At 33.4% G+C, this 27,432-nt stretch overlaps 1 protein-coding gene and 2 long non-coding RNA genes across 13 annotated transcripts; 2 read left to right on the top strand and 1 right to left on the bottom strand.

Moving 5' to 3' along the window:
- Positions 1-529: 529 nt before the first annotated feature.
- LOC145312141 (uncharacterized) lies at positions 530-1,573 on the bottom strand. The gene is made up of 2 exons (XR_013876921.1): positions 1,490-1,573; positions 530-599 (listed from the first exon to the last, which is right to left on the bottom strand). It is a non-coding gene; the product is annotated as an uncharacterized LOC145312141 (long non-coding RNA).
- A 2,642-nt stretch (positions 1,574-4,215) lies between these two features.
- LOC145312124 (uncharacterized) lies at positions 4,216-6,708 on the top strand. Its single transcript, XR_013876908.1, has 2 exons — positions 4,216-6,264; positions 6,486-6,708. It is a non-coding gene; the product is annotated as an uncharacterized LOC145312124 (long non-coding RNA).
- Positions 6,709-8,598: 1,890 nt separating this feature from the next.
- On the top strand, positions 8,599-26,675 carry LOC145312139 (uncharacterized). Of its 11 annotated transcripts, none has more exons than XR_013876920.1 (17): positions 8,599-8,727; positions 9,120-9,192; positions 10,860-10,926; positions 12,115-12,263; positions 12,726-12,831; positions 13,455-13,622; positions 14,138-14,376; positions 15,419-15,528; positions 15,855-15,912; positions 20,264-20,338; positions 21,791-21,988; positions 23,044-23,179; positions 24,316-24,438; positions 24,719-24,772; positions 25,258-25,908; positions 26,099-26,172; positions 26,569-26,675. XR_013876920.1 is itself a non-coding variant. In XM_080151284.1 (15 exons), exons 1-15 carry the CDS (start codon positions 8,664-8,666, stop codon positions 25,492-25,494), a joined length of 1,854 nt encoding a protein of 617 aa, XP_080007410.1. In that variant the 5' UTR covers positions 8,599-8,663; the 3' UTR covers positions 25,495-26,675. The 11 variants fall into 11 exon arrangements, 4 of the variants coding, with proteins under 4 accessions (XP_080007410.1, XP_080007408.1, XP_080007409.1 ...); XR_013876918.1 differs by having other exon boundaries at positions 21,785-21,988; positions 25,258-25,582; positions 26,132-26,172; positions 26,588-26,675; XR_013876917.1 differs by having other exon boundaries at positions 21,785-21,988; positions 25,258-25,582; positions 26,132-26,172.
- Positions 26,676-27,432: the final 757 nt, after the last annotated feature.

The raw sequence follows: 27,432 nt of genomic DNA, 5'->3' as shown, positions 1-27,432 counted from the left end.
TTTACCCCCCCCCCCCCAAAATTTTTACCATGGTGGTAAAATTTTCTTGGGGAGGGGGGTAATTACCCCCCGCTGAAATCTGATGGCAGGGGTAAATATTTTCAACCCCCCCTACAAAAAAAACTTACCCCCAGGTTAAAATTTTTTTTGGGGAGTAATTTAATAATTATATAAAGGTACCTAGCTAATTATGAAATATTTAGTAGGGAAATTGCGCGCGAAGCTCGCCAAATTTTTTTTGTTAGGGATCATTTTTTTTGGTATCTTTAAAAAAAACAGCGGCGGTCATGGTATGAGTCACCACATTCCCCCCCCCCCTCTTTTACCTATATTGAAAAGAAACCTAGTATATTTAACTGAAAAAGAAATGTGCTTAAAATTAATTGCTCTCGTTCATAAATGAATTTAATGATTTAATAAAATTCAAAATTTCCCGAAAGCATAGGCATGCAATTGCTACTTGAAACTAAGAAATGTAAGATGTAAAAGTTTGTTTTTCAAAAAGTGACACTTCCAACTTCTCACTGTGTTTTTATTTCTTCTAGATTTTGAATAATAAGCTTCTGTTTGTTTTATGAAATCACAGTCAACGACATCATCTAAACAAAAAAAAATAATATTATTTATATAGTTTGAAAACAACATAAATGTCAATTTTGGGCCGATTTTAAATAAAGTTGGATGGATACACTCCCTGAAAAAACTAAGGTGGACGGATACACCTCCCCTCCTTGACAATGGTCTGAAAATTGAATTTTGGGACTTTCCCTCTAGGGGCTAGTGGGGCAAAAGACTCCCCCAAACACTAAAAATTTTGGTTCTGAGCTTATTTTTAGAGATATTGAGATGAAATCTGTAATGATTACTTAGTTTGGTTATTTTTAAAAAGGTTTCTGAAGAAAAATCATCTCAATATCTCTAAAAATAAGCTCAGAACCTAAATTTTTAGTGTTTGGGGGTATTTGCTCCACTAGCCCCTAGAAGGAAAGTCTCAAAATGAAATTTGTAATGATTACTTAGTACGGTTATGTTGGAAAAGTTTATTTAAAAAAACAGGTTGATATATTTAAATATAAGCTCAAAACTCAAAGTTTTAGTATTTGGGGGTCTTTTGCTCCACTAGTCACTAGAAGGAAAGTCCCAAAATGAAATTTGTAATGATTACTTAGTTTGGTTATGTTAAAAAGTTTTCTGAAAAAAAATCATCTCAATATCTCTAAAAATAAGCTCAGAACCTAAAAAAAAGCCTGTGCACGCCACTAAATAAGAGGTTTTGTCAATTCATTTTAAACATGTTTGACGTAAATAACCCGCAACCGTGGCTCAACACGTAGCGCAACTGCTCGTCGTTGAGAAGGTAATAGGTTCAAATCTCGGTCCGACACTGCGAAATAACTAAAGACATTAAAAATAGTTCCCACTGCTGCTATGTCAGATGCGCAACGTAAATAGTTAATTAATTTGATATGATTAATCAACAAAAATGTACCTCAAAAGGGATTCACATTCATGGCTAAAACGTCGTACATTTTCATTTTGTTTCTAAAATCAAATTGTAGTTTTGTTAAATATTGAATGTTTATTTAAAGTTTTATGTGTCATCCCTTTACACGCACTCTCCCCCACAAATATCTCGTTTTGACGTAATTGGTTTCAGCATTTTCTTGTAAAAGTGTACTTAGGGTTATAGAATACATTCTCCCGTTATTTATACAGAGTATCATAAAAAGTTTACTTAGAAGCCGTGGTAAAAGAATACATTGCAAACAACCATCATTTTATATTATAACAATCCTACTAAATAAGAAATAAGTTTTTTTTGTCGAAAGCTTATACATTTTTATTAAACCTATTTTAAGTTCTCCTTTGAAGGGAAGTTTAACACAGGCCCAGGGACAGTTTTAAGCAATTTTATTTTAAAACTTAAGCTAGTAAGCCTTGAAATGTTTTTACACAAATTTTCAACCTATTGCTGACGCGTGTGAAATCAGATTGAACAAATACAAACAATAACAAACGCCCATATGGTTTATAATGTAAATAAAGTCCTTGGGCCCTGGATTTTCATTTTATATCTCAATTTTCTTTTAAAATTAAAGTTTTGTCAAAAACAAGTGAAAAACATTTATTAGAATTATAAAGATATAAATTTTAGGTTTTACAAAAATTTAAATAAAAAAAATATATTTTGGATATCTAGGGATTAAATGTAGTAAAATTTGTTGGGAAAATTTGGTTTGTTTCCGATGATCGGGAGAACAAAAGAATGCTCATTTTAATGAAAATATTTTATTAAAATGACTGAACTTTTTGCTGTAAATGTATAGCAAATATAATAGATCATTGGTTTTTAAACAATTTAATTCTTAAATGTTATTGATTCTAGAGATTTAAACAATTTTTCTTTTGTCACTATATCTGCATAAACACAGCGGTATTTGGTTAATGATTTTATTAAATAAACCAGACTTTTTCATTACATTTTAAAGAAAGTTCGAAGACAAATATTAATAAAGATATATTACAAAAATATTTTCTAAGTATCATTTTTTTTGTTTTTATCTGCAAGCGAAGAAATGGCTAATTTTCTCTTAGTTTAATTGATTCTCAAATTTTAACATTATTTTCATGTGGAAATACTCTTGGCATTTTAAACTGATTTTTTTCTAACTTAGTTAAACTTTTAAGGCATTATACTTTGAAAATTACTTTAAAAATACGAAAAGGTAAACGAAAATGCATTTTAAAAAATTAAATTCGCGATCACTTTAACAATAGGTGAATTGGCTATTGAAAACTGTAAGGCAAAGAGTAAAGTGATTAAGAAACCTTCTACACTAGAAACCAAGTTAAAGGATAATGCTATTAAAATACACACTGTCAAGTCATGGGATAATAATACTATGGATAATCTTAAAGATAAACTTCATCCATTGAGATTTGATCGCTGTCCAACTATAAGCTCTGAAGAAATGTTTGTTAAAGCGGCTCATTTTTATGATGACAAAGAGTTACTTCCCATTAATACCTATGATCTATCTAGGCTGGATTTGACAAATAAGATATCAATGAAGGGTTTTGAAGAGCTTCATAAACCGGATTCCACAATTCTCTCTGTAAAAATGTTTTCCCCTGAAAATGTAAAGAAAACAAATGGTGGATTATCAAGTTTAAATGTGGTGCGAGATGAGAGTGGAAATCAAACTGTTTTAACTTCTCTTTACTTAGAAGACATTGAAAATATTAGAAATTTCAAGGCTGCATTTTTTGGTTTATATGTTGCGAAGGACAGAGTTGTTCCTTGGGACAAATCTCTTCAACCTCTGTGGAATTTTTTTCTAGTACATGATTGGTTAAAAGATATTCCTAACTCTTTTGGATACAATACAAATGAAGACCAAGGGAGTTTTTGTACTTCGTTCACTGATAGCGTACTGCAAACAAATGCAATCAGATTTTCTCAGAAACAACCGCATATGTCATTTTCAGAGCTAGATGCTCATTTCCGAAGTTTTTGTACTTTCAATCAAAAATGTTCTTTTGTTCAGCTGGTTCCCGTGGTTAATAAAAATGTTGATGGGAAAATGAAACAGGTTATCAAAGAAACTTGGACACCTTCAGAACCTGGTGCTTCTTACATTGCAGTAAGAACTATTTGTCGTGTGTTCAATTCTGACAAAAACTGCAAAAACTCTTTTGATTCTAAGTCTAGAAAGTGCACGACACAAATGGAGGGAATAAATACCTTCATATTTGTAATGTTAAAATGCCAAATGGTAGACCTTGCGGCCAGGGACATAAAAACAGCAGTCATCCAAAAAATTGATTTTATTTATTGTTTGTTTATTTTAGCTTATAAATAAGAGTTTAAGTTTTTCTTTTATTATTAGCTATGGTAGTTTTCATTTGTTTATGTTATATCGAGCTTAGAATTAATACATTTATACAGATTTTATTTTTGTATTTTATGATATCTATTTTTGATAGATTTTTAAAACATGTTTATCTTTTTATAGATTAAGCATTTTATTATTCCATTTTAATCTGTTTTTATTTATTTAACTATTTTATAGTTAAAGAGTTTTATTGATTTTAATAGTCGTCTTTTATCCCAGTAATATATATATATATATATTTATAAATCCATAGATTTATTTTATAATATTTATCATTATTTTGAAATTGTCAATAATAATAGTGTTTATTTTCAGAAAAAAATTTGGAATATTAATTTTATTGGGGGGCTGGTTTTAAAATGACAATGTGAATGTTTAAGGAAATGTTGAATTCAGTCATTTGGGTTTACCTGGAGATGTTTTGGAATCTTGGCTAAAGAAGAGGAGATTTTTTCCGGTAAATAAAGAGTTAATCAAATTACCAAAGCCTTTAAAAAATACTGAAATTCCTCTGTTGGAAAATTATAATGATGAACCAAATGCTGATTTTTGGGTTAAATTTCCTTCTAGACCGTTACCTGGCAGATATAGTCCAAATACTCCGATTTGTGCTAATTCTTATGAAAGTGAGTTTTTACAAATCAAAGAAAAATTGTCTTTACCTCAACGTGAATCAGTTTTACAAACTATTAATGATTTAAGATATGGCGCAAATTCACTAGTTGATTTTGACCGTATAGAGCCTCTTTTTGATTCAAATGCACAGAATATGGGTTTACAAAAAGTTGGTTGTCAATTCACTGATCAGTTGGTAACCATGATAAAAAAAGGTTATGTTTCTGGACCTTTTGATCAGCCACCAATAGTGAATCTTAGAATAAATAGTTTGTTTGTTGTTGAACAAACAGACAAATTTAGACCCATCTTAAATTTAAGTGCACCAGAAGGAAAAAGTTTCAATGATGCAATAGTAGACAATTTAATGACAAAAGTAGTGATGTCTAGTCCATCTTTGGTGGCAAAAAAGTTGTACTCTATTGGAAAAGGAGCTTATTTGTCAAAAATTGATCACCAGAGTGCATACAAACTTGTTCCAACCCATTTTGATCATTTATTCTTGCAAGGTTTTTTTTGGTTAAACAAATATTTTCTTGAAACTTCACAAGTATTTGGTGCAAGATCAGCTGTACCAAATTATGACAGATTACATAAAGGTTTTTCTGACATTGTTAAAGTTAAAAGTGAAACAATAGAATTGTATTTAGAACGTCAATTAGATGATCAGATTGTTATGACCAAAACATTAGCTGAGAATAAAAAGTTTGTTGAAGTTTATTTGGATTTAGCTGAAAAAATCAAGTTACCATTAGCTCCGTTAGACAAACCAGACAAAGCTTTTTTATACCATCAAGAAGGAGTGATTTTAGGCATTTATTTTAATACTATAAATATGTCATGGTCACTTCCTGAAGAGAAAAGAATCAAGTATAGTAATTATATATCAGATATTCTAACTGGTGGAAAAGTTTCACAAAATGAACTTCAGAAACTTTTGGGTATGATAAATTTTATTGTTCAAATGTGTCCAGTTTTAAAGTTTTTTAGAACTCCTGTAATAGATGATTTAAAAAATTCCTATGAAATGGAACCTCTGTTCTTGGACGCTGATACAATTGATCTTTTACATCAATGGTTGTATATTCTAGAGGAGTTGAAAGATGGTTTCCCTATATCTGATATGAATAAGTGCCCTCCAGCAAAATCCATTGTGTTTGTAACAGATGGCGCAGGTTGTGCTTCTCAAACAAGTAACCATGAATTAGGCATAGGCGCAGTTGGTTATGTTATGCCTCATAGTGAAATGTCTGATTTTTTCTACATTGGACAATGTATGTGGCCAGAGAAGTTTATTTTACAGTTATTCGATGAAGATGGAAAAAAGTTTGGAAACAAGACAACTTTTTTAGAAGCAGTTGGTGTCCTTATTTCAATTTATCATAACTACAAGTTGATACATAATAAACATGTCGTATGTATGGTGGATAATGTTGCTGTTGTTTGGGCCTTTATCAATGGCAGATCTCGTCAGGATCCTTTTACCAGTCTCATAGTGTCAGTAATAAATCATATTGCTGGTTCAACACCTTTTAAATTATATGTGGAACATCTTCCAAGAGTGTCAACTTTGCCAGCTTTAATAGCGGATACATTATCAAGAACAGATCCTAAAGGCAAATATCTTATTGACAATATTGGCAAACCTGTTAAAACTGATTGGCCACCTGCTTTGAAATCATGGTTACTAAATCCTGTTATAGATTGGGATCTGCGATCAAAAATTTTAGCTGATTTTCGTGCTTCTCTTTGGGTTTGACTTCTTTTGGATGTTTTTCTTACTGTTTTTGGTATTTTTATGTTTTAATGAACCAGTACTTAAGCAATAAATATTAGGTAAATTAGATAAGTAAGGGGTTTGTTAGTTAAATATATTTGTTAAGAAAAAGTAGTATCTTAAATTGTTTAAGTACTGGTTTCTATAAATCTTTTCTTTAAAATAAAATAAAATAAATTCCAAAAGAAGTTCAACAGATTTAGGTCGAGAGCTGTATTCCTTAATGAAATCAAGAGTTAGTAATTCATAAAATAAAGGTGAGAAAATTTCCTTGGTATTTCAAGTATATTGAAATGAATGGAAATTTTCTCTAATGTTTTGCAATGAACGTGATTATTTGTAACTTATAATTTTTATATTTTTACCTTGTTTTTATCTAAAATTCATCTTTTTATCAATTTTAATCTTATTATATTTTCAGATTTTTAAATTTTATTTAAAAGTTTTTCAACCCCACCCTCCATCCCTGTATTTTTATGTTTTAATGAACCAGTACTTAAGCAATAAATATTAGGTAAATTAGATAAGTAAGGGGTTTGTTAGTTAAATATATTTGTTAAGAAAAAGTAGTATCTTAAATTGTTTAAGTACTGGTTTCTATAAATCTTTTCTTTAAAATAAAATAAAATAAATTCCAAAAGAAGTTCAACAGATTTAGGTCGAGAGCTGTATTCCTTAATGAAATCAAGAGTTAGTAATTCATAAAATAAAGGTGAGAAAATTTCCATTTCAAGTATATTGATATGAATGGAAATTTTCTCTAATGTTTTGTTGAACGTGTTATTCGTAACTTATAATTTTAAATTTTTACTTTTTTTATCTAAAATTCATCTTTTTATCATTTTTAATCTTATTATATCTTCAGATTTTTAAATTTTATATAAAAGTTTTTCTAATTTATTATTTCTAACTTAGAATTGGAGAGTTTATAAATGTCGTTTTATTAGTCGTCGTCGTCCATATTTCATTGACAATGAAAATTGTTTTTTTTTTCGAAATAACGGGTTTATTTTCACTAAAAAATATAAACTTTAAATAATATCTTTAGAGACAATTTTCGAGAACTATTTATAGTTTGCAAAATCTTTTCTTTAGAAGAGATTTAATCGATTTTGCCAAAATAATTTTTTTTCTGGCAACACTGAACTCGGCATTCGAACGAAAAAACTATAGATAGGGAAATTGTAGAAAATTAAACTTAAAATATTTATTGGAACTGTACAAATTAGTAAACCACTAAACCGATTGTTTCCTATAAAATTAAAAATTGCTTTAATTTAAAATCTTTGGTTGGTATAAGGACATTTAGGCTTGAAGTAACTTTTTGGTAAGTATTTCCAATCCATGTTTTATACTTGTTATATGTTAGAAATTTATATCCTTAAAAAATGTTGCGCGGCATTTTTAACAATCTCGCGCTTAAGTCTAATTTTATTTATTTTATATTATATTTTCTATTTTTATCATGTTTAGTAATACTTTTACAATTTTACATTAAACTAATCATTTTAATAAATTTTTTAAATGATTTTAGTTTATTTGTTATGTTTCTTTAATTAAATTAAAATCCTACGCCGGTTTTAGAAATAATTCACCTAAGCTTTTACTACAACAGGTTAATATTTCTAAGCAAAGGATCTCTCTTAACCACTGAACCGAAATGGATCTCCTTAAAAGTACAGCTACTTATAGGTGTAGGGATGATTTTCACCTATTCTAAGGAAGGATATGTCCACCCTCCTCAAGAAGAATCAATGACCCCCCCCCCCCCCCCGGACCCACACCCTATAAATTCAAAACAATTTCTTCCCTTTCCCTTTTAAAACTTGAATTAAATGCTAGCCAGTGAACGGTAGACTCTTCCCATTCTCTCTAGAGGCCCATGGGACCGTATTAGTTAAAAATAGACTGTTATGGATTTTAAGAAGCAAATCTGACATATTATCTAACAAGAATGCCGTTTTACGTACCCTTAGAGGTTATACCTAGTAGATCTCTCCCCTTCGTTTTATTCGTGCTTTTAGGGCCGATGACACGGTGTTCCCCTGACAACCTACTTTTGTTTGTAGAAAATAAAACTCAATTTTCAGGGGTGTCGAGGACTTTCAACTATTACCCCAAGAAAAACCAACCCAGTTAGTATTTATCTAAAAAATTAAAGTTCATGCAAATTTGGAAAAGTGGTTTCTGAGATCTTGAGTTAGCTTCAACTAGATATTGTGTCACAAAAATATTACATTAGTAATAAAAACTTATTTTTTAGATGTTAAAAAACGAATAACATATAATATCTATTTAATGCATTTTTTTCAGATTTATTAGAAAATGTCAAAATAATAGTCAGAAATTTAATAATTTGAGTTTTTAAATTTACGATGGCAGATCAAACAGATAATTTGACTTTAAATGAGGACAAACTTGATTACGAAGCAGATGAAGGTATTTAATTATTTGCATGAAATTAATTTTTTATTCGATTCCAGGAATTTGTAACAATAGCTATAAATCTGTAAGTATAGATGTATAACCCAGATAACTACTTGTATCCAGTGTTGGTGATTTTTTCGTCTGCTAGCAAATTGTTTTCTTTTTTTTTGTAGTGACTTGGCTATCTAAATATTTACAACGCTATTGACTGATATTTCAAGACCCAATTGAAAGTCGGCACAGGGTCCACGGGTGGGGACATACAATTATCTACCCCCTTTCCCCCTCTATTGTTTTACTCATTACAATAGCATTAACTAGTATTTTTTTCTAATGTCTATATTGAAAATGTCATTTTTATACAGAAAATTCGTACTTTGTTAATAAAACTCTTTATATTTAAGTTGATCAAGGAGAGGAAACTCGTGCAGAAAGTCCAAATTCTTCCAGAGAGGAAGTCTCATCGCCACAACAGGAACTTGAATATTATTACGATCATGTTTTAAGTTGACGTACGGACTTTCTGATAACGATTATAGAGTTTCAACGGTTTCTAAATCATGCCTAATTCTTATAGTAACCATCATGCAAAGTTTTTAATCGATATGATATCTCTAACCTTTTTATTAACGACGAAAAGAGCTAACTGTTCCTGACGGACGTACCCTAATTATAGAAAAACTTCGTAAAATATTTTTACCTTATAAATGATTACTTTTTTACCTACACCATGATTGGGTTGCAAATATAAAAATAGGAGGAAGGTTGAAGATCCTGTGGGTAGGGGGAAAATTTCAAATTAAGGAAGTTATTTCTTTCTTAAAAAAAAAAATTAAAGATACGCCATTCCAGGGATAAGGGATAGGAAACCTGGCCATAAATTAGGTCTTGGCCTGGTTTTGAAAGGGATCATGCAACTTTTACCATTTGCCTAATTTAATGACCTTACTGGCGGACGGCTCATATTGGCTACCGCTCTAAACCAATAGTGTTCTGTGATTTGGGCTTGTTTTGTATCAACCAATCACCAATTGGCGGAGCCAATTGGTGATTGGTTGATACAAAACAAGCCCAAATCACAGATGGCGGAAATTTTAGAAGCAGACAATTATAGAAAAAATAATGATTTCGTCTGCTACGAAAAAATAAATATAAATGGTGTTAGATCACATTAGTTTAATTATTAAATCTGCTTAGAGTTAAACATTAAAAAAGGGCCACATAGAAAAAACAAAAATAACTGGATTATTTTTTTGGAAAGAAGGTAGCTACGAATTTTCATTTGGTAGTTTATAAATTAGATGTTGTATTTTGAATTTTAAAAATTTAGTACGGAAATGATACAACACCTTCACCCTAATTTTTGTACAATACAACACAGTACAGATATATCATTACATTATATCCAGTATAGTATCCAAAGAACTTGATAGAATGTTACCCAAGTGTATATTTATTTATTTATTTTGAATTTTAATTAGCAATGAAATTTTCAAATAAAATTTTTACTTATTAATAAAAATGCAAATAATACAAACTAAAATCTGTCTGAGGGAAACCCAACGATAGCTTTCTGACAGTTCAAATTACCAAAGTAAAAGATAAAAAATTTTGGGAGAGAAAAAACTTCATTTTAACAAAAGCCATTAATATATAGGTTTATAAAAAGTTATGTTTTTTACTTTAAACTAGCTACCTGAATTTGATTCTATACTTTATCTACACACACACACACAGCTTTTTCATTAGCATTTTATACGAACCACTGCGCTATCCCAAAACTGGTTTATTAGGCTAGAAATAGGCCTAGGCTTGAAATAGGCCTGAAATAATATTTTCCTACGTTTCCCATCCCTTATCCCTGACGCCATTCGCCTTTATGGGCTTTGCAGTGGTCAGGGGTATCTACTTCCATATTTTGGTTAGGTATTGATAAAAAAAAGTTGGGAATGGGGTAATTTTTCTTGAATCGATCTTCCAGCAAGACGTTAGCGGACATATACCCAAAGACAGACAATCTGATTACTTAGTTACTACAACCTAGGATATTTACCTAAAAAGCTTGACATAACTACCGTAAGGTGCTGAAATCTATTGCATAGTCCGTTTTAAATCCTAATATTCAAGTATTGGTTGTACCAGGATGAATCTAAGGCTGATAACACCGGAGAGGAAGATGGAGAGGTCAATGATGAGGAAAAAAAGGATAAGGTACCTAAGCAATATTTGAAGGGATCTTAAAGGATAAGACGTTAGATAAATACCTATATCAATGTATAATCCTTGAAATAAACAAAATTATTCCTTATTTAAAAAACTATCTAAGGTTTTTAGGCCAACGATTAAGAGAACAACTTTGGGTACCTGCATATATTTTAACATTATATCTGCTTGATGATTTTCTAGATTAATTATGACTATAATATAATATAAATATATACTCCGACGAGCCCCGTTTAGGGCCATAAAGGAGGTGCTAACATAAAAGTCAAGCTTCTTTCAGGTGTTTGTCAATCTTTACTTTGAATTGAGCCAGGCTGGTAGAAGATTTTATTTCGCTTGGGAGATTGTTCCAGCCTCTTACTGCTCTAGAACTAAAAGAGTTTTTGCCAATCTCTGTTCTGCGGAAAGGTAGATTTAAGTTCAAATCTGGGTTAGGTACAGATGAGCGGGTTGAAACTCTGTTGGGGTTTGATCTTGTGAACCAGACTTCCGGATTAACATTGCTTAAGTTGTTTAAAATCTTGTAAGTTTCAATCATATCTGCTCTAAATCTTCTTTGTGATAGAGTTTGAAGATTTAAATGCTTCAACTTTTCTTCATAGGTGCCATTAAGTCCAGAAATCATATTAACAGCTCTCCTTTGAACCTTCTCCAGAAGTTCACAGTCACCTGCTTGCCAAGGGGACCAGGCAGGTGTGGCATACTCCAAGTGTACTCTGACATGTCTCTTATAGAGATCAAGAAAAACTTTCTTATCCCTATAAGACTAAGTATACAACAGTTAACTTTTCTTATTTTTAAGGTTGTGTTTGTTTAATTAAGGATTAACATTCTTGTCATGTTTTTATTACTTTAATTTAACGGTCAAAGATTTACAGGTGATAAATAAATTCAATTATGATTTAAGATACATTACAGTATTGCTTCGAAACAGATAAATATCTGCTGGATTATAACCGGTTCTCGGCAATACTGAAACATTATGTATAGCATCGTATTACAGACAATTTCCCACGAATTTTAAGCTAAAAATCATAAAATTAATACCAGATTTTAGCCCTGGCCTTCGGTCCCTCAGGCAAAACAAAACTGGTTTAATCTTAAAGCGAAAAAGCTGTATATAATACGATGCGATAAATAACTATTAAAGTGATAATTGAACATACTTTTTACAAGGATGATGATAACGAGCTCGAGTCTGGTGAAGAGTTGGAGGACGGAGAGATCAGTGACGAGGATGAGGCCCTGAAGAATGAACGTAATGAACCGAAGGCTGTCTGCAGATTTTACAACAGAGGACACTGCACATGGGGTACTAGTTGTAGGTAGGTCATTTGGGGTGAATTCTAACGAAGTACCTATCGAGAACTGAACCTCCTCCCCTTCCCTATTTAAGAAATAAATTGAAAAAAAGTTGGAGGGGTAATTTTTGTTCTCTCTGTGCCTAACCACTCCGTGTATGGTTTTCTAAACCTGCGGGACCTCTAACTACTGGGCTAATTTAATTTCTAATCTACAAAAGGTCTAAATTACAAAAGGACTAATCTTACAAATTTGCTGTGTGAGGTAAGGGTCGATTTTCTTAAGGCAAGATTGTAGGGTTAAATCTTTTGTAGAATTAGACCTTTTGTAGGGTTAGATCTTTTGTAAATTAGATCATTTGTAATTGTAGCATTTGTATTTATTCAGTTTTTGTAGAGATGTTATAAATGATTTCTTTTCGACATAACATAATGATAGGTACAAAGTACAGTGTTATCAGATGTATAAAAATACCATGCTTTAAGGTTTTTGCATCCTGGAGTATTAGACAAAGGAAATTACAACATGTTTGCCACCCCAAGATCAATTATACCTGGACAACCAGAGGCAGAAGAAATACCAGAAGTTGAGGTATCTTACAGCTTATACCAACAACGAAATTAATTTGAAAACAATCAATAAACCTATACATTATTTTCCACTCTCCTTTAGGGACAACACATAGTAGTATTAATATTATTTTTATCTGCCACCCAAATATTATTTTAATTAGATTTATTTCGCTTGGTGGCTTTACCTTATTCCTGGGTATCTAACCTCATGTGATTCAAAAAGGCCTCTATGGGCACTTTAGATCGGGGTTGGGGGAGGCAATAGCCCCCCTCCTCCCATTTACAATTGAATTTTTTTTAAAGTAAGTTTTTTAAAAAAAAATTTTTTTTTGGGGGGGGTTTGTTTTTAGGGGTGATTTCTACTGTGATTTCTAAAAAGGCGAAACTCATTACCATGCAGTTAGGACTTCTCCGACAAAGGTAGTGCAATCTAAGGGACGGTTGTCTGTTGATGTTTCTTAACCAAATATTCTTTGGTGTTAAGAGTACCGAATCCCATTAAAAGCGGATGATGCTCTTGTTTCTCTATATGATCATTTAAAATTCGAAAGATAATTCCGTCCATATGAGGTAAGGTATCTAACAAATATAGGTACTTAATTCTTAACATAAACCTCACCTTTTGAAATTTTCTTTTTGTAGGAGGAAAAAATTGAAGAGCCCATTTTAATGCGTCCCCCTCCCCCTGCCTACGAGACAGCCTGGGAGCGAGGTCTACGCCAGGCCAAGGAAATGCGACGGCGAAGTCATAAACGGCGGGAAATGGACGTGGAGTATGAAGAAAAGAAATCTAATTTAAGTTTGACTCAGGTGAGATCAAAGAATTGTTAAAAAAAATTTATTTGTCTTTTTTGTTCAAGAGTAATAAAACTAAAACTAAAGGGATAAGACAATGGGCGATAAATCAATGTACATTCACAATGACGATACACAAAATTACCCCTTCCTTCTATTACAAATAGTAGTTGAAAGTTTTGGACGCTCAACCTAATGATCAACCAATCAAATTTAATTATCTCCCCCCATTCTGAATGTAAATACAAAGGTAGTCTAAGGGAAAAATGTTTGTGTCATCTTACATTCAATAGTAATTTTATTAATTGAAAATCGCGCCTGCGCCCATAGCATCTACTGGCTCCGTATTTGAAGGGGACGATAGGGACCAGAAAAAAGCTTAAAATCATCCTAAAGCTTAATTAAAAAGAAGATTGAAACCTTCCTGCACCTTACCTATGTGGAATATGGAGAACTTAAAAGGTGCTAGGTATAGTTAGCGAGATTCTAACGGACTTACAAAAACATGTAATTGCCTATTTCAATTGTAGATTGAGTTGGATAAAGAGAACGACTACTACACCCGTCCCGCCAGCCCTGCCCACACACACGATCCCTACGCAGATGACGAGTATCCAGACAACTATGACAACTACTATCCCGCCGAGACCAGGCGTATCGCCCCGCCGCCACCAGCAGATTTTGTAGCGCGCGGTGAAAGAGCGGCGGCTGTGAGGCGGGGTTATAGTGAGTCGCCGCCTCCCAGAACACGTCGTGTTGCACCTCCAAGGTAATGATTATTTCATGATTAATGATAATACCTTAGGTAGGTAGGTAACTAATATATATATTTATTTCTAAGAAGTAAGAACACATGGAAATTGTAAGGTAGGTAGTTGATTCCTTAAATACCATACTCCAATATTAGCTGCATATAATTGTCATTAAATATATTGTAAGATTGCTATAAAGATTAATCAAAAACAAATTTTTCTATTTTCAAATAAAGTCAAATATCCACTTTTCAAATGCTTTGTCTGTAACTGGATATTAAATTAAAACGAACAAAAGACTAAAAGTTTATAGCTACTTTTTATACAAATAAACATTACATAAGGAAATAGAAACAAAATTTTTGAAATCATTTTATTGTGTGCAGGGACAACAATCATATGTGAAAGTTGTCCCCTTATCTTATCCACTTCCCTTTAGTTACAGAACAAAACATGTTTTACAACACTATAATATCCAAATTTTCTTTTGACAAATCTTTAATTTTTAAGTATTTAATGAATTATAATTTAACACGTTAATAAAAATTAATCCAATCATTAACCTTACAAGTTTTTATATAAAAATAAGAATTTAAATCTTCCGTTTGTCCTAGATTTTTAAAAATACAATATAATAATCAAAATAACTTACCCAGATTCTCGCGCCTGCATTTTCTTCTTCTCAAAATTGCTTTTATGATGGAAAAAAGAATTTAAAATTAAATCTGAAAAATAAAATAAAATATATAATATAAAAGAACCATCTAGGCATTGAATACAATTATAGAAAATAAATGCAAAGGCTTCACTTAAGAATAATATGACCTATATGTAGCACCCTATTATTTGAAATGACAAAAATATTACATACAAAGTTTATGATCGTTCTTTCCATTTAGTTTCAAGAATTGAAACACGAGGATTTAAATTAAATCAATTTACTTAATCAAAGCTCCTGATTGTGTGCATCTGTATAAAACATATTTTATAAAATAGCTATGAGAACATGACTATTATTCTTTTCACATATATACATACAACAATTGAATATGTTTACAGAAGTCCGAGTCCAACTATACGGGAAGATCCTGCCGCCAAGTCCAGATTCACCAGAGGTGGAGAAGATTGGGCAGATCCATGGATGAGATCTAAAGATGATAAAAGTAAAGGTAAGTGGCTTAAAAGGAAATTTTCATAAAATAGGTAAATATGATTTTGCAGGGATCTAAAGGGATAAGACAATAGCCGATAAATTAATGTACATCCCCAATGATGATAGACAAAATACCCTTTCTGTAGATTAAAACGTTCGAAGTGTATGAACACTCAACTTAATGAACCAATCAATTAAGATTCACTAAAGTTTCCAATACTGTTAATTCCACTATTAAGAAGGCGTTATTATAAAACTTTGGGGACTAGTTTAATAAACAGCCCCTTGTCCCCTCTCTCTCTCTGATGATTTTGTGATATTAAATTGTTATTTGATTTAAAGCAGGACGGTCACGAAGGCGAAGCTACTCCAGTGGGTCAAGCCGCAGCTCTTCCAGCAGGTTAGAATTACATTTTATGCAGTAATGTTAAGGGATAAGACAATGGACGATGAAACATAAATACCCAATAATGATAAAAAAAAATCATACCTGTTGTTGGTTAAAAATTTAACAAGTATACCAAATTTTGAAAGTCTCGCCAGGCAAATTTGATAAACCTAAAAGATTACCCACAACATCTTGTCAGCCTACTCCACCTCATATGATGTCACGTGTGACTGTCCTCCACATTAAAATTTGCCTATCTTGCGTATTTTTTTAACGAATTTTAGATTTTTTATGGCTAGTTTGTTTGTTTGTGTAGCCCGGGCATCTTATCCATTCTATCCATGATCGTCGTGGGGCTCCTGAAGGGGGAGTCCAAGGAACTTAGCAGCATCAGAGGGGGCGTTCCAGAGGGCACGAACATTGAGAGTTGTGGGTTTAGCTTTACATTTGAACAAGTGGGCTGTGGTGTGTAGGCCTATTTTACAGTCCGGACATTTCTTGTTCACTGTTGGGTCGAGTCTAGACTTATATGTATTTAAAAAGATACTGTGGCCAGATCTAAGCTGCGAGAGTGTGGATCTGGTTGTCCTGGGTAGATCTCTTTCATTGTTGTTTATTTGTGGGGCAGGGGCATTCAGCACAGGATTGTTTCCAAGATTTTTGATATTTTCCTGTACTTCTTTGGTATGTATAATTTTGATCTTTTTTTTGTAGCTTTCTTTGTCAAGATGTTCATTTCTTGGTAACAGTTTTTTAACATACCTTCCAAATTTAGATTTGAGAGTTTGTTTCATGTTTCGTGGCGGGGGTGGGCTGTAGAGGTCAATTTTAACTGGATGAGAAGTTAATTGAGTTGAAACCAGATATTGCTTTGAAAGCATTTCACAGTGGGCTCGAACAGGCATAATTTTGGCCTCATTGTGAACATGTTCCATACTAGTAATTCTGTGGCAACCAAGTGAAGTTTTTAAAGCTTGGTTTTGAGTGGTTTGAAGTTTATCCCAGGCAGTATTACTTAGAGTTGGGGTCCAAATTGGGCATGCATAGTTTATGGTAGACTGGCTAATGGCTTTGTATGTAGATGTTAGTGTTTCTTTATCTTTGCCCCAGGTAGTTCCAGCTAAAGCTTTCAAAACATTGTTTTTCTTAATAAGTTTAGATCTCATGTCAGTGGCATGTTGGCTAAATGTGAATAGGTTATCATAAACAATGCCAAGGAACTTTGGTTTCTTGACAGTAGGTACAGTTTGGTCTTGAATTTTGATGTTTAGTTCTGTACTAACCTCGTTCGTTGATGTTGTAAACAATGTGGCTGTAGATTTGGCTGGCGAGATAAAGAGATTTCTTGAAATAAACCAGTTATCAAGGGTGTTGAGATATGAGTTTAATTCTTCGCATAAAGGCTCGAGTTTTGGACCAGAGTTTAAAACATTTGAATCATCAGCATAGGAGACAAGTAAAATCTTGCCTGGTGGTTTTGGCATCTTTGACATATAAAGGTTGAAAAGGAGAGGGGAAAGCACCCCTCCTTGTGGCACCCCTTGTTTGACCTTTCTGTACTGGGATTTGGCACCTCTGAATTCGACATATGTTTGTCTACCACGGAGGTAAGCACAGATAAATCTCTTGATGTTGTCATTGAGATCTAATTCATTGATGTCTTTGAGGAGAAGGTCATGGTCCACTGTGTCAAATGCTCTGGAAAGGTCGATAGCAACTGAGATGGTTCTGTTTGCTGGTCTCTTGGAGTTCAGGCCATTAGTTATATGCTCATTGATGGTGTGTAGTGCAGTAGTTGTCGATCTTCCTTTCCTAAATCCGTGTTGATGATCTTCTAGGACAACAGCTTGGCTAATCAGTGGAAGGAGAACTGATTCAAGAATCTTGGCTATTGGAGATAGCAGTGAAATAGGTCGGAAACTGGGGCCTTTATCTGATGGTTTTCCAGGTTTAATGAGTGGAATAATACGTCCAGTTTTCCAGACTGATGGGATATGAGAGTTGTTGACAGCAAGATTGATGATGTTGGTGAGAACTTTAATCCCATTGGGTCCTATATGTTTGATCATGATTGGAGAAATGCCGTCCGGTCCAAGTGCTTTAGAACTTTTAGACTTTTTGATAGCTTCGGTCACTTGTTGTGTTGATATCTTAACTGGGTTTGATTTGGGTTTTTGTTTAAGTTTTCTTATAGTAGGCCTTGCTTGCTTTTTCGGTTTTGAGGATAAGCCTGGGGTGTATTGTTGGTTGAACTTGTGAGCTATCTTTTTAGGATCATTGTAAATCTTTCCATTAAATTCAATTCCCTGATTTTTAGGTTGTTGGGTGGGATTGTTTAATTTTTTGATGGTATTCCAGAAGTTTTTGGATCCTGATTTACAGTTATCAAGATGTTCTCTCCATTTCTGTCTTTTATGGTCGCTGATCTTTGTGTTTATTTGTTTATTCAGATCTGGAATTCTTTGGTCTGATGGATTTTGTGATCTTATGCTGTCTCTTTCTTCAATTAATATTGCAGCTTCTGTCGGAATATTACTGATGGGATGTAAGATTCTGCCTTTTGGTATAAACTTGTTTGCTGCTTTTAAGATGTTATTTCTGAAGTATTTTTCACTAGCATAGACATTTGTGACCAGTTTAGCTCTACTAAAGATTTTCTCTGTATATTCTGTAAAGCCTGTCCAATCTGCCTTGGCAAAATTGATGTAAGTTTTGTGCTCTGATTTAAGTTTGGTGATCTCCGCTGTTATAGAGATGGTTATGGGCAGGTGATCAGAACTAGACTTTATTTCAGTTTTCCAGTTGGTGACAGGTAGAAGTAAGGATGATACTATAGTGAGGTCTGGAGCAGTACTAGATTGAGCTGTGACTCTTGTGGGTGTATCCTCGTTGAGAATACCAAAGTCTAGAGCATCAATGGCATCTACTATTGCCCTTCCCCTAGCATCATCTTCATCATCTGAATACCAGGAGCTATGGTGAGCATTAACATCACCAACTAATATAGATGTTTCGTTAAGGTCTTCAAATAAAGCTTCTATGTTAGGTTGGTAGGGTGAAGAGCAGCTGGCTGTGGGTGGTATGTATACATTTCTGATCTGAAGGTCAAAGTCTTTTCCAGGGATGGTGATGGTCTGTGTTTCGATATGAGGATCATTGATGAGATTAGCAGGTGTTGAGTTGCTATAGAAGTTGATGTCATCATGAACGAGAAAGGCAAGCCCTCCTCCTTTATCAGTGCCTCTGTCTTGCCTTACTAAGGTGTAGTTGTAAGTTGTAAGGGCTTTAGACTTATCACAAAGTTTAGTTTCTTGGATAGCGCCAACTAAGATGTTATTTTTAGACATGTGTTCAATTAGTTCATCTAATTTATTGCTGATTCCATTGATGTTTTGTTGTAGAATCTGGAACTTGTCTGCTCGCAGGTCAGGGGGTAGAGGGGGAACGGGAGGGGGTGTGGGTGGGGGAGGGGGTGTTGGGGGTGAAGGTGGGTTTGGGGGGGTAGATGTTGTTTGGGTGGGTTGTGGGGGGAGACAGCATGGACCGCGCCAGGTTTTATATTTCAGTCTTTCTTTGGATGTTTTTAGTCCTGAGCATTTTATATGGAGCCAAAGTAAGCATGCTGTGCACTGTACTGCTGTTGATGTTACGTTTTTGGTGCAAATACTGCAGGGCCAGAGGTCGGAGGTTGGTCCTGGATTGGACTCTATACCAGCTCTTAGTAAGAGTAGCCGGAGAAGACATGCTGGTAAATATGTCCTCTCTTTTGTCAGGTGAATTAAAAAGATGCTGAGAATGTGCTCTCATTGTCTGGCTTATTGAAAAACCCTCTGATGCATGATGGATAGTGGATTGATGGGTGGTTAAACGCCTACGAATTAATTTTCCGTCGTTCTAATCAGTAAATTAGATGGTTATCTGCCAAGATGTTAGGTTGTATCATGTATGTCATGTGTTGTCTATCTTGGCCTTTTTTTCATGAAATTTTCATATTTTGGACCATGCATGGGAAGAATATGAAGTAGCAGGTTTTGTCATAATTTCACAGTAGTTTTTCTTCTATTTCTAGCCATGGGGGGCTATAACCCTGCGGGGCAATCAGTAACATTTACATAACCTGATATAACCTAATAAAAGCTACTCTGAAAATATTACTAAACCCGCTAATTCATTTTCGATTGTGGAATCGATATGTTAGTACCTAGGTATGTACAAACATGATAGGGCATACAGAGATCATGAAATGTATAAGTCTTCTTACTTTACTGCTATTTTTTTAACCCAGCCTATTTTTACCTAACAATGCTTCGCTAGTTGTAGACCCACTTTTTCTTGTTTAATAATAGATATTTATATTTAACAGAAGCTCTAGCTCGAGTTCAAGCCTCAGACGGAGAAGAAAATACTCAACATCACCATCAAGTAGATCTTCAGACAGGTCACAATTAATGGATATTTTATCACTTGGATCTTAAACCAGATTTTCTATTAAAGTGAAACACGCAGCCGGCTAAATAACGATTCCCCCCGCCCCCCCCCCCCTCCTTCCACTCCGTTCACCAAATCCCCTCCTCTTCTAATATATGAACGAATAAGTTTCATGTTAGTTAGGTAAATTGACAATTTTTTTCCTTGTCATGATATACATGTCTGATAATCTATATCCATTGCACATTTATACCTATAGCATATATATACCTAGGATCTCAACGGATAAGACAATGGACGAAAAATATATGTACATCCCCAATTATTATAAGTAAACATGCATCTTTTGTAGTTCAGAATTTTTGGTTAAAAAGTTTGGACACTACCAGTTTGAAACATCAAATTAAGATTTTATAAAAGTACCCTAAGTTTAGAATTTATAGTCTAATATCCAATAGACTTCATCACTGCTTTATCTATGTACTTTTGGCCAGGGTTGGATAGCCGCCAATAAGCTACATGGTAATAGATGGTTTTGATTTTAAGAGTCTTTAATCTGTTTCTAATGTGGCAATTTAGTCTGTTGTCCAATTTGTTCACATTATCCCTCTAAAAATAGAAAAGTTTTCAAATTTATTTATTTAGGTATATTAGGTACCTATTTGTGTTTACTTAGGTTTTAGTTAAAAAATTATCAAAGATTTCTAATAAGGGGGGGGGTTTTTAATGCAACCATCTCGTAATGTGAGCAAATGACACTTAGAATTCGAATTTCGATCTGAACTTTTGCATGAGTAATCCTTGGTAGGTCTATTTTCCCTAAATCGAACAAAAAGTTGGAAAAGTAACGGCTAGCGGCTCAGCCGTTCAGCCGTTTTTTGCCTATTTTCAGGGTAAATCCATCATCAATTACGTAGGAATCGACTTTTTAAAACATATTTTTGGTTTAATTCATGTTAAATGATAGCAATAACCAATTTTAAAACTTCTAGTACCAACAGCTACCGTCTAGAACCGTTTGATAGCGTTTTGGAGTAGAAAAGAGTATTATGTTGAGAGAGGTTTCGTGACTAATTTGCAGTATAAATATAAAAAAATGGCAAAATAGCTGAGCCGCCAGCCGTTAGCCGTTACTTTTCCAACTTTTTGTTCGATTTAGGGAAAATAGACCTACCAAAGATTATTCATGCAAAATTATAGATGGAAATTCGAATTCTAAGTGCCATTTGCTCACTGATTACGAGATGGTTGCATTAAAAACCCCCCCCCTTAAGTATGCTGTGTATTCCGCCAACCTGACTGAATTAATAAAAATCAAGTTGGAGGTCCTTGGACATGACTAACAGAAAATTAATTCAAGTTAAATCTTGGGGATAGGCTCCACGGAATTCCTGCATCCCCCTTACCTTATCATGGATTGTCTTGTATTAATCTAACATATTCTTATATGATATAGTTCTAGAAGTCGGAGTCGGTCCAGCACCCCCGAGGGTATACCACGGAGGGGTGGGCCAAGCCTTCCACCCCCCGGCAAGAACACAGCGCCCCTGCAGAAGAGACTGGGAGTGGTGGCACAACAGTCCAAAGGTCTTTCTGGTGGGAGCAGTAGAAAATGGGCGGGAGAGTCAGGACAAGTTACTGTTAAACTGGAAGGAGAAAAGTAAGCAAAATAATCCTTATATGAAAGTAACAGGTCATCTGTCTGTGTGTTTGTACTGAAGGATATCGCCTATCTTTAAACGATATGGTTTTTCTTGACAATGAAACTTTTAATAGGCCCATTGAAGGTTTGTAACTATTTAGAAGAGAGGACACCACCAATATTCCAAACAAAATCGCACTTGGAAAAAAAATTAAACCCCATCCCCAATTTTTTATATTATTTTAGAACAATATTTGAAAATGGGTAGGGATCAAGTACCCCTAAACGGCTCTAGGGATAAATTTAAAAAAAAAAGGAGGATAATAACATTCCATTCATAAAAGTTTAACTCAGCGACGATCAGAAGAACGAACGTCAATGAATTGAATATATAATATACTATACCTATAAGAAGCTTTGCTGTAAAGGAAAACCATACAGGTTCAGCAGTTGGCGAGATCCTTCACTACAGACAAAAAAAACTTAATACTTTATATTATAGGATATACCAATTTATTATGTAAGAGTCTAAACAAAAATTTAGTAGGTATAAAATATATTCCAAAATTGCTACAATGCAGATTATGAAAAAGACTTGGATGTGAGTTATGCTTGGCTTTCAAAATTGTGCTTAATCGCTCAGGGAATCAACATACTAAAGATAAGCATTTTAAAAATGGATACAAGGAGTTATTAGTAGGAATGATTCTAGAGTTGGTATATTTTCCATACATTACCTAACTGTCAAAGGAATCAGTTTATATTTTAAGAAAACTTTTTTCATTAACTTGCCTCGCCCAATTAATATTATAAGAGACTTTTCTTTAAAGTGAAAGGGACATTTAATTTATTAAAGTCAGTTTTCCTTACTTGGGTTCGGTTCGTACGTCTTAAGCTCGTTAATTTTAGCCTGTCAGAATCGTTTAATCGATTTTAAACCTTTTATTCCTTTAATCCTTGTACAGTTTGGATTAATTTAGAAAGCAGTTTACCTAGTATCTCTGTTTTATTGTATGGCAATTTTTGGTTTAATGTATCAAAGGGGCGTAGGATGCTTATATTGTCTATTCCAGGAAAGGAAATTCTATTGGTGGTGAACAGACCAAGGTGTCCTCTCACAAACAGCCCAGAGATCCTGTCAAGCTCAGCCTGGCAAAATCCCAGTCCAAGGTAGCGCTGAAAACTGTCTCTGGCAAACCTTCAAACCAGGTAAACATTTATAAAATCTATTCCTTAGTAATAAAAGATATATACCTAAAGCTCTCCAGTATAGCTTCGAAATCTAGCCATACTGAAAAAGCATGTATAGCAAGGTATAAGAGACAATTTTCCACTAATATAAAAATAAAAATCATAAAACTCATACCAGTTTTGTTTGCTTAGGCCTTCGGCCCATCGGGTCTAACACAACTGGATTTAATCTTTTTTAAAAATATTTTTGGGAAAAGCTGTCTATAATACAATGCGATAATTGATAAAAATATATTCTTAACCCTAGGTTTCTTCGTCAAACATCTTTTAATTTATAATTCAACAAGGATGACAACATCTATAAGTAGCGAAGCCCAAAAAAAATATTAATAGATGTATAGAAAACAAACATAAGTAACATAGAGTGGACGTTAATGAAACAGATTTACTGTCTGAATGAAATGATTCCAGAAACATATTTGATAACTACTGCAATAAAGCTACCTGTCCTTTTTTTTACTATTAAACAAGCCTGAAAACATCCAGGACTGAAGTTCAAATGTAAAGGGGTAGTTGCAGGAAATGCTTTTCAACTTGAATTTAGTGAACTACATTTTTTTTCCTGTTCAATTGTTTAAACAACACTTAAAGGGCATATATTCGAAATAAATTAAACTTTCTACCGTGTAGTTAAAAAATATCAAGACTTGAAAATTATATTTTTGTGATATATGCAATTTATACAGCTGGCTTATATTCACAAAAATAGCATGAGGACTAAATTAGTGATCTGTAATTGTTAGCTATTTATAGTAATACAAAATTTATAAGTATGTTTGATGGTAACTTGTAACTTGAAATCATTTTTCTGAAATACACTTCATGCAACTATCCCTTACTAAGTTAATATCCTAAACCTTTTTTAAAATCAGACAAAGCCAGTTATACTTTGTGAAAAATTGAAAATAAGTCATGTCATTTCATATATCATTATTAGGTGCGTCCCTTCTTTTTTCTATTTAGTCCTGAGAATGCAGGAACTTAATCCTCCATGATGTCCTGTCCTTTGCTTGTGTGTATCCTTCATTCCGTTTGTAACGGATGGACTGTCATTTTAGTCCGAATGAAATGAACTAACACATATAATTTTCTAGGCTGTGCTTGAAAAGTTGGGAACGAAGAAGGATGAGCTGCCAGATTATGAGGCCAGGAAAAGAAAGCTGGAGCAGAACCCGGAACATCCGGACAGTATTAAACTGAGGAAACTAGAGAATGAGGTATTTTTGTAGTATGGCTTCAAAACCGATTAAAATCCGGTGGATTATAACCAGTTCTCTGCTATACCGTAAAATCATGTACAGCATCGTATTACAGACATTTTTCCACGAAAATTGAAAAAAACAATTATAAAATAAAATTAATACCGTCCGGACTAATGAAATACTTCTCCTAAAACTGGATTTTGCGCGATCTTATCGGACATACTATAATATACTACAGGGTTTCATATGCTATACCATAGCAAGTTTTAAAATTTCTGAGTAATTTAATGTCTAGGAATTAATGGAGACATTGAAACAACGGTTGAAGAGTAACTTAGAAGCTAAACAGGCAAGTATTTATTTCTTTATGTCAAAATAAAAAAATGTCAAAAGCAACTTAGGCTTAATTATTTAATCCTAAGTATATCTTTAGAAAAATCAATATATCTAAACTTATATAACTTGGCCATTCCAATCATTTTTCAACTCATAAACAATTTTGTTTAGGCTTAAAAATTAATATACTAAAAAAGATGCTAAATGATTTTATATTCGTGTGCCCCACCTCTAATTCTAGAGCTTTTCTTGTATGGATGTTGTCATCCTGAGCTGGATCTTTAAATCATTTCAATGGTGCGCCAAATCGGGGTGCGCAGAATTTCAGCCAATCACAGCGCGGCATTTCGTAAAGTGCTGTGCTCTCATTGGTGGAAAGTTGGCTCACCCCGATTTGGCGCACCATTGAAATGATTTAAAGATCCAGCTTTTTACATGTAAGACCTTTTTTAAAGTCCTTACACAGAGAAAATCTTCATAAAAGTATTCGTTTCTTAGGCTAAAGAGGCTGAGGCTAAATCTTCCAAACCGAAGAAAATATCCGACGTCTTGGCCATTGACAAAAACAAGGACAAGAAAAAGAAAGTCATCGGAGCCGGCCCGGGGGGAGCAGCCGTGGGTGCAGCCGCTGGCGGCACTGTAGATGCCAAGGCGAAACGCAAGGAAGAGCTGCTGAAGCAGCTGAAAGCTGTGGAAGAGGCTATCAGCAGAAAGCGGACAAAGCTTGAAAAATAAATGTGATTGATTGAATATTTTTATTGAACCTAGTGCTATTTGTTGTTATATCATTGTCAAGCATTTTTTTAATGTTTAACTTTTTTTTGTAAAGCTAAAATCTTTTTTTTTTTAATTTAAAACATTAGATAATCATAACTGCTGCCGTTTTTTCATACTTTTCTTTTACTCATCACATTACTTATTAGTTTTATTTTAAGAAAGTACTAGCAATTTTTTTCTCTATTTATTTGCAAAGTAATTTTTATTCATAGCAGATCACCTTTCTATATTACCTAACATTTGAAAAATGAAATTTTAAAAATAGTTTTTTTATCGTATTTTTGTAATATTTTTCACTCAGGAATGAGTAGGAATTCCAAATATTCTGTGGCAAAACTTAAAATTTATCTTTACCCTTCGCGGACGAAGAAGGTAGAAATTACAAATTTTGTAATGTAATCATTGTATATTCAGAATTATTTGCAAACCGTATCTGCAATATTACAAAAATGCGATTCATAATTTTAAAATTATTTTTAATCGTTTAAAATCACGAATTACATTACAAAAGTAAATTAAAAAGCCTATTGTTACATTCTTAATGCAAAGAAAATAATTTTAGGTTGTAAATAAGAAAGAAAAATTTAGGTACCAGTTATTTAATTTAACTAAATATTAGATCTAATGCAGTTTATGGTAAAGTATTCCTGGTAACTATAATCCCCAAAATTTATGAACTTCAAAGGCTGCTAATGGAATATATAGATTATTTTCCCTGACAATTTTTATGGACAAAAGACGGCTTTAAAATTATGTGGAATAGTTAATATTCAATAATGCACAAATTTCTCGCAGTGCACAAAAATGCGTGAAAAATGCTTCCTTTCTTAAATTTTCCTTCAATGAAACTTTCCCTGTGCATCATTGGACCATTGTCATTCCAGATTATTTGCTTTCTTAAATTCTTATGCCACTTAACACGGTGTGCGTGCATGATATCATGTACGTTCAGCCGTTTTGCAGATAGCAGCCTTTAAAGATTATATATTTATGGAGATAATCGTTACCAGGAACATTTTTGAACTGCACTAGATCCTAAATATTTGTATAGAAAGTTCTCAGATGTACATCATTGTAGAAATTGTTTTATTTTTATCAGCAGCATAATTCAAGTTGTCAAATAAATTTTTGCGTGATCATTTGTTGTATGTTTTTCAATTGTTGTGCACCAAGATATCCAGAATGGAAGGGGGGCCGCGGGGTGACAAACCTTTCGGGAGAGACTGCTTTCTCCCCTTCTTTCATAAACCAAATCTTCCTAATTTTTTAATTACTAGCGGCTTTTCCTTCAGCATCTTAGGGGAGGAGGTTTTAGATGCGGAGGGAATTATAAAATGACGTAAAACCACCTTGGACCTTTGTAAAGCTTTCCCAATATGGATAACTCGCACAGGGTCTTATATTTACGAAGAGAAAAATAAACTTTTTTTTTTTAGAATTTAAAGTAGCTTGCTACTAGAAAAATACTGAAACGAATAACAATATATAGCAATGATTATTTATACAGTCAAAAAGACGATGAATTTAAAATTACTTGGACAATTTTAAGTGAAACTTGCTAAAATAACGATCCACCTTTGCCCAATGCCTTCCCTTTTATTGGATGAACGAACTGACCAATAAGCGATATCTATATTAGCGACCTAAATTTATAACATTTTACCTCCGACATAATATCCACAGATGTTCTATATCCAATAAAAAGACACTAATTGAGTAGCAATTCTCTTATAAAATATGGCCCATTCAATCCTCACGGGCTAAAAAAAACTGGTTGTAATCTTATTATATGATTGTACATGTACATTTATATTTTCGTAGAAAACCAGATTTGGCTTCCCTTAGAGGCTAGAGTCGCAACCGCTCAAGAATGGAGAGAAAAATATTCTGATACTG

The sequence above is a fragment of the Acartia tonsa genome, chromosome 2 (genome assembly GCF_053477335.1).
Source record: "Acartia tonsa isolate MP-2025a chromosome 2, ASM5347733v1, whole genome shotgun sequence".
NCBI classification, from domain to species: Eukaryota; Metazoa; Arthropoda; class Copepoda; order Calanoida; family Acartiidae; genus Acartia; species Acartia tonsa.
The sequence above is the reverse complement of the archived record's forward strand: the minus strand, read 5'-3'. Positions and strand labels throughout refer to the sequence as shown.

Excerpts from the sequence above, each read along its gene's own strand:
- LOC145312139 (XM_080151281.1), top strand. The coding sequence starts at position 8,664 with ATGGCAGATCAAACAGATAATTTGACTTTAAATGAGGACAAACTTGAT. Across the intron at positions 12,832-13,454 it reads AAGAAATACCAGAAGTTGAG|GAGGAAAAAATTGAAGAGCC; the intron begins GTATCTTACAGC and ends TTCTTTTTGTAG. Across the intron at positions 23,180-24,315 it reads CTGGCAAACCTTCAAACCAG|GCTGTGCTTGAAAAGTTGGG; the intron begins GTAAACATTTAT and ends ATAATTTTCTAG.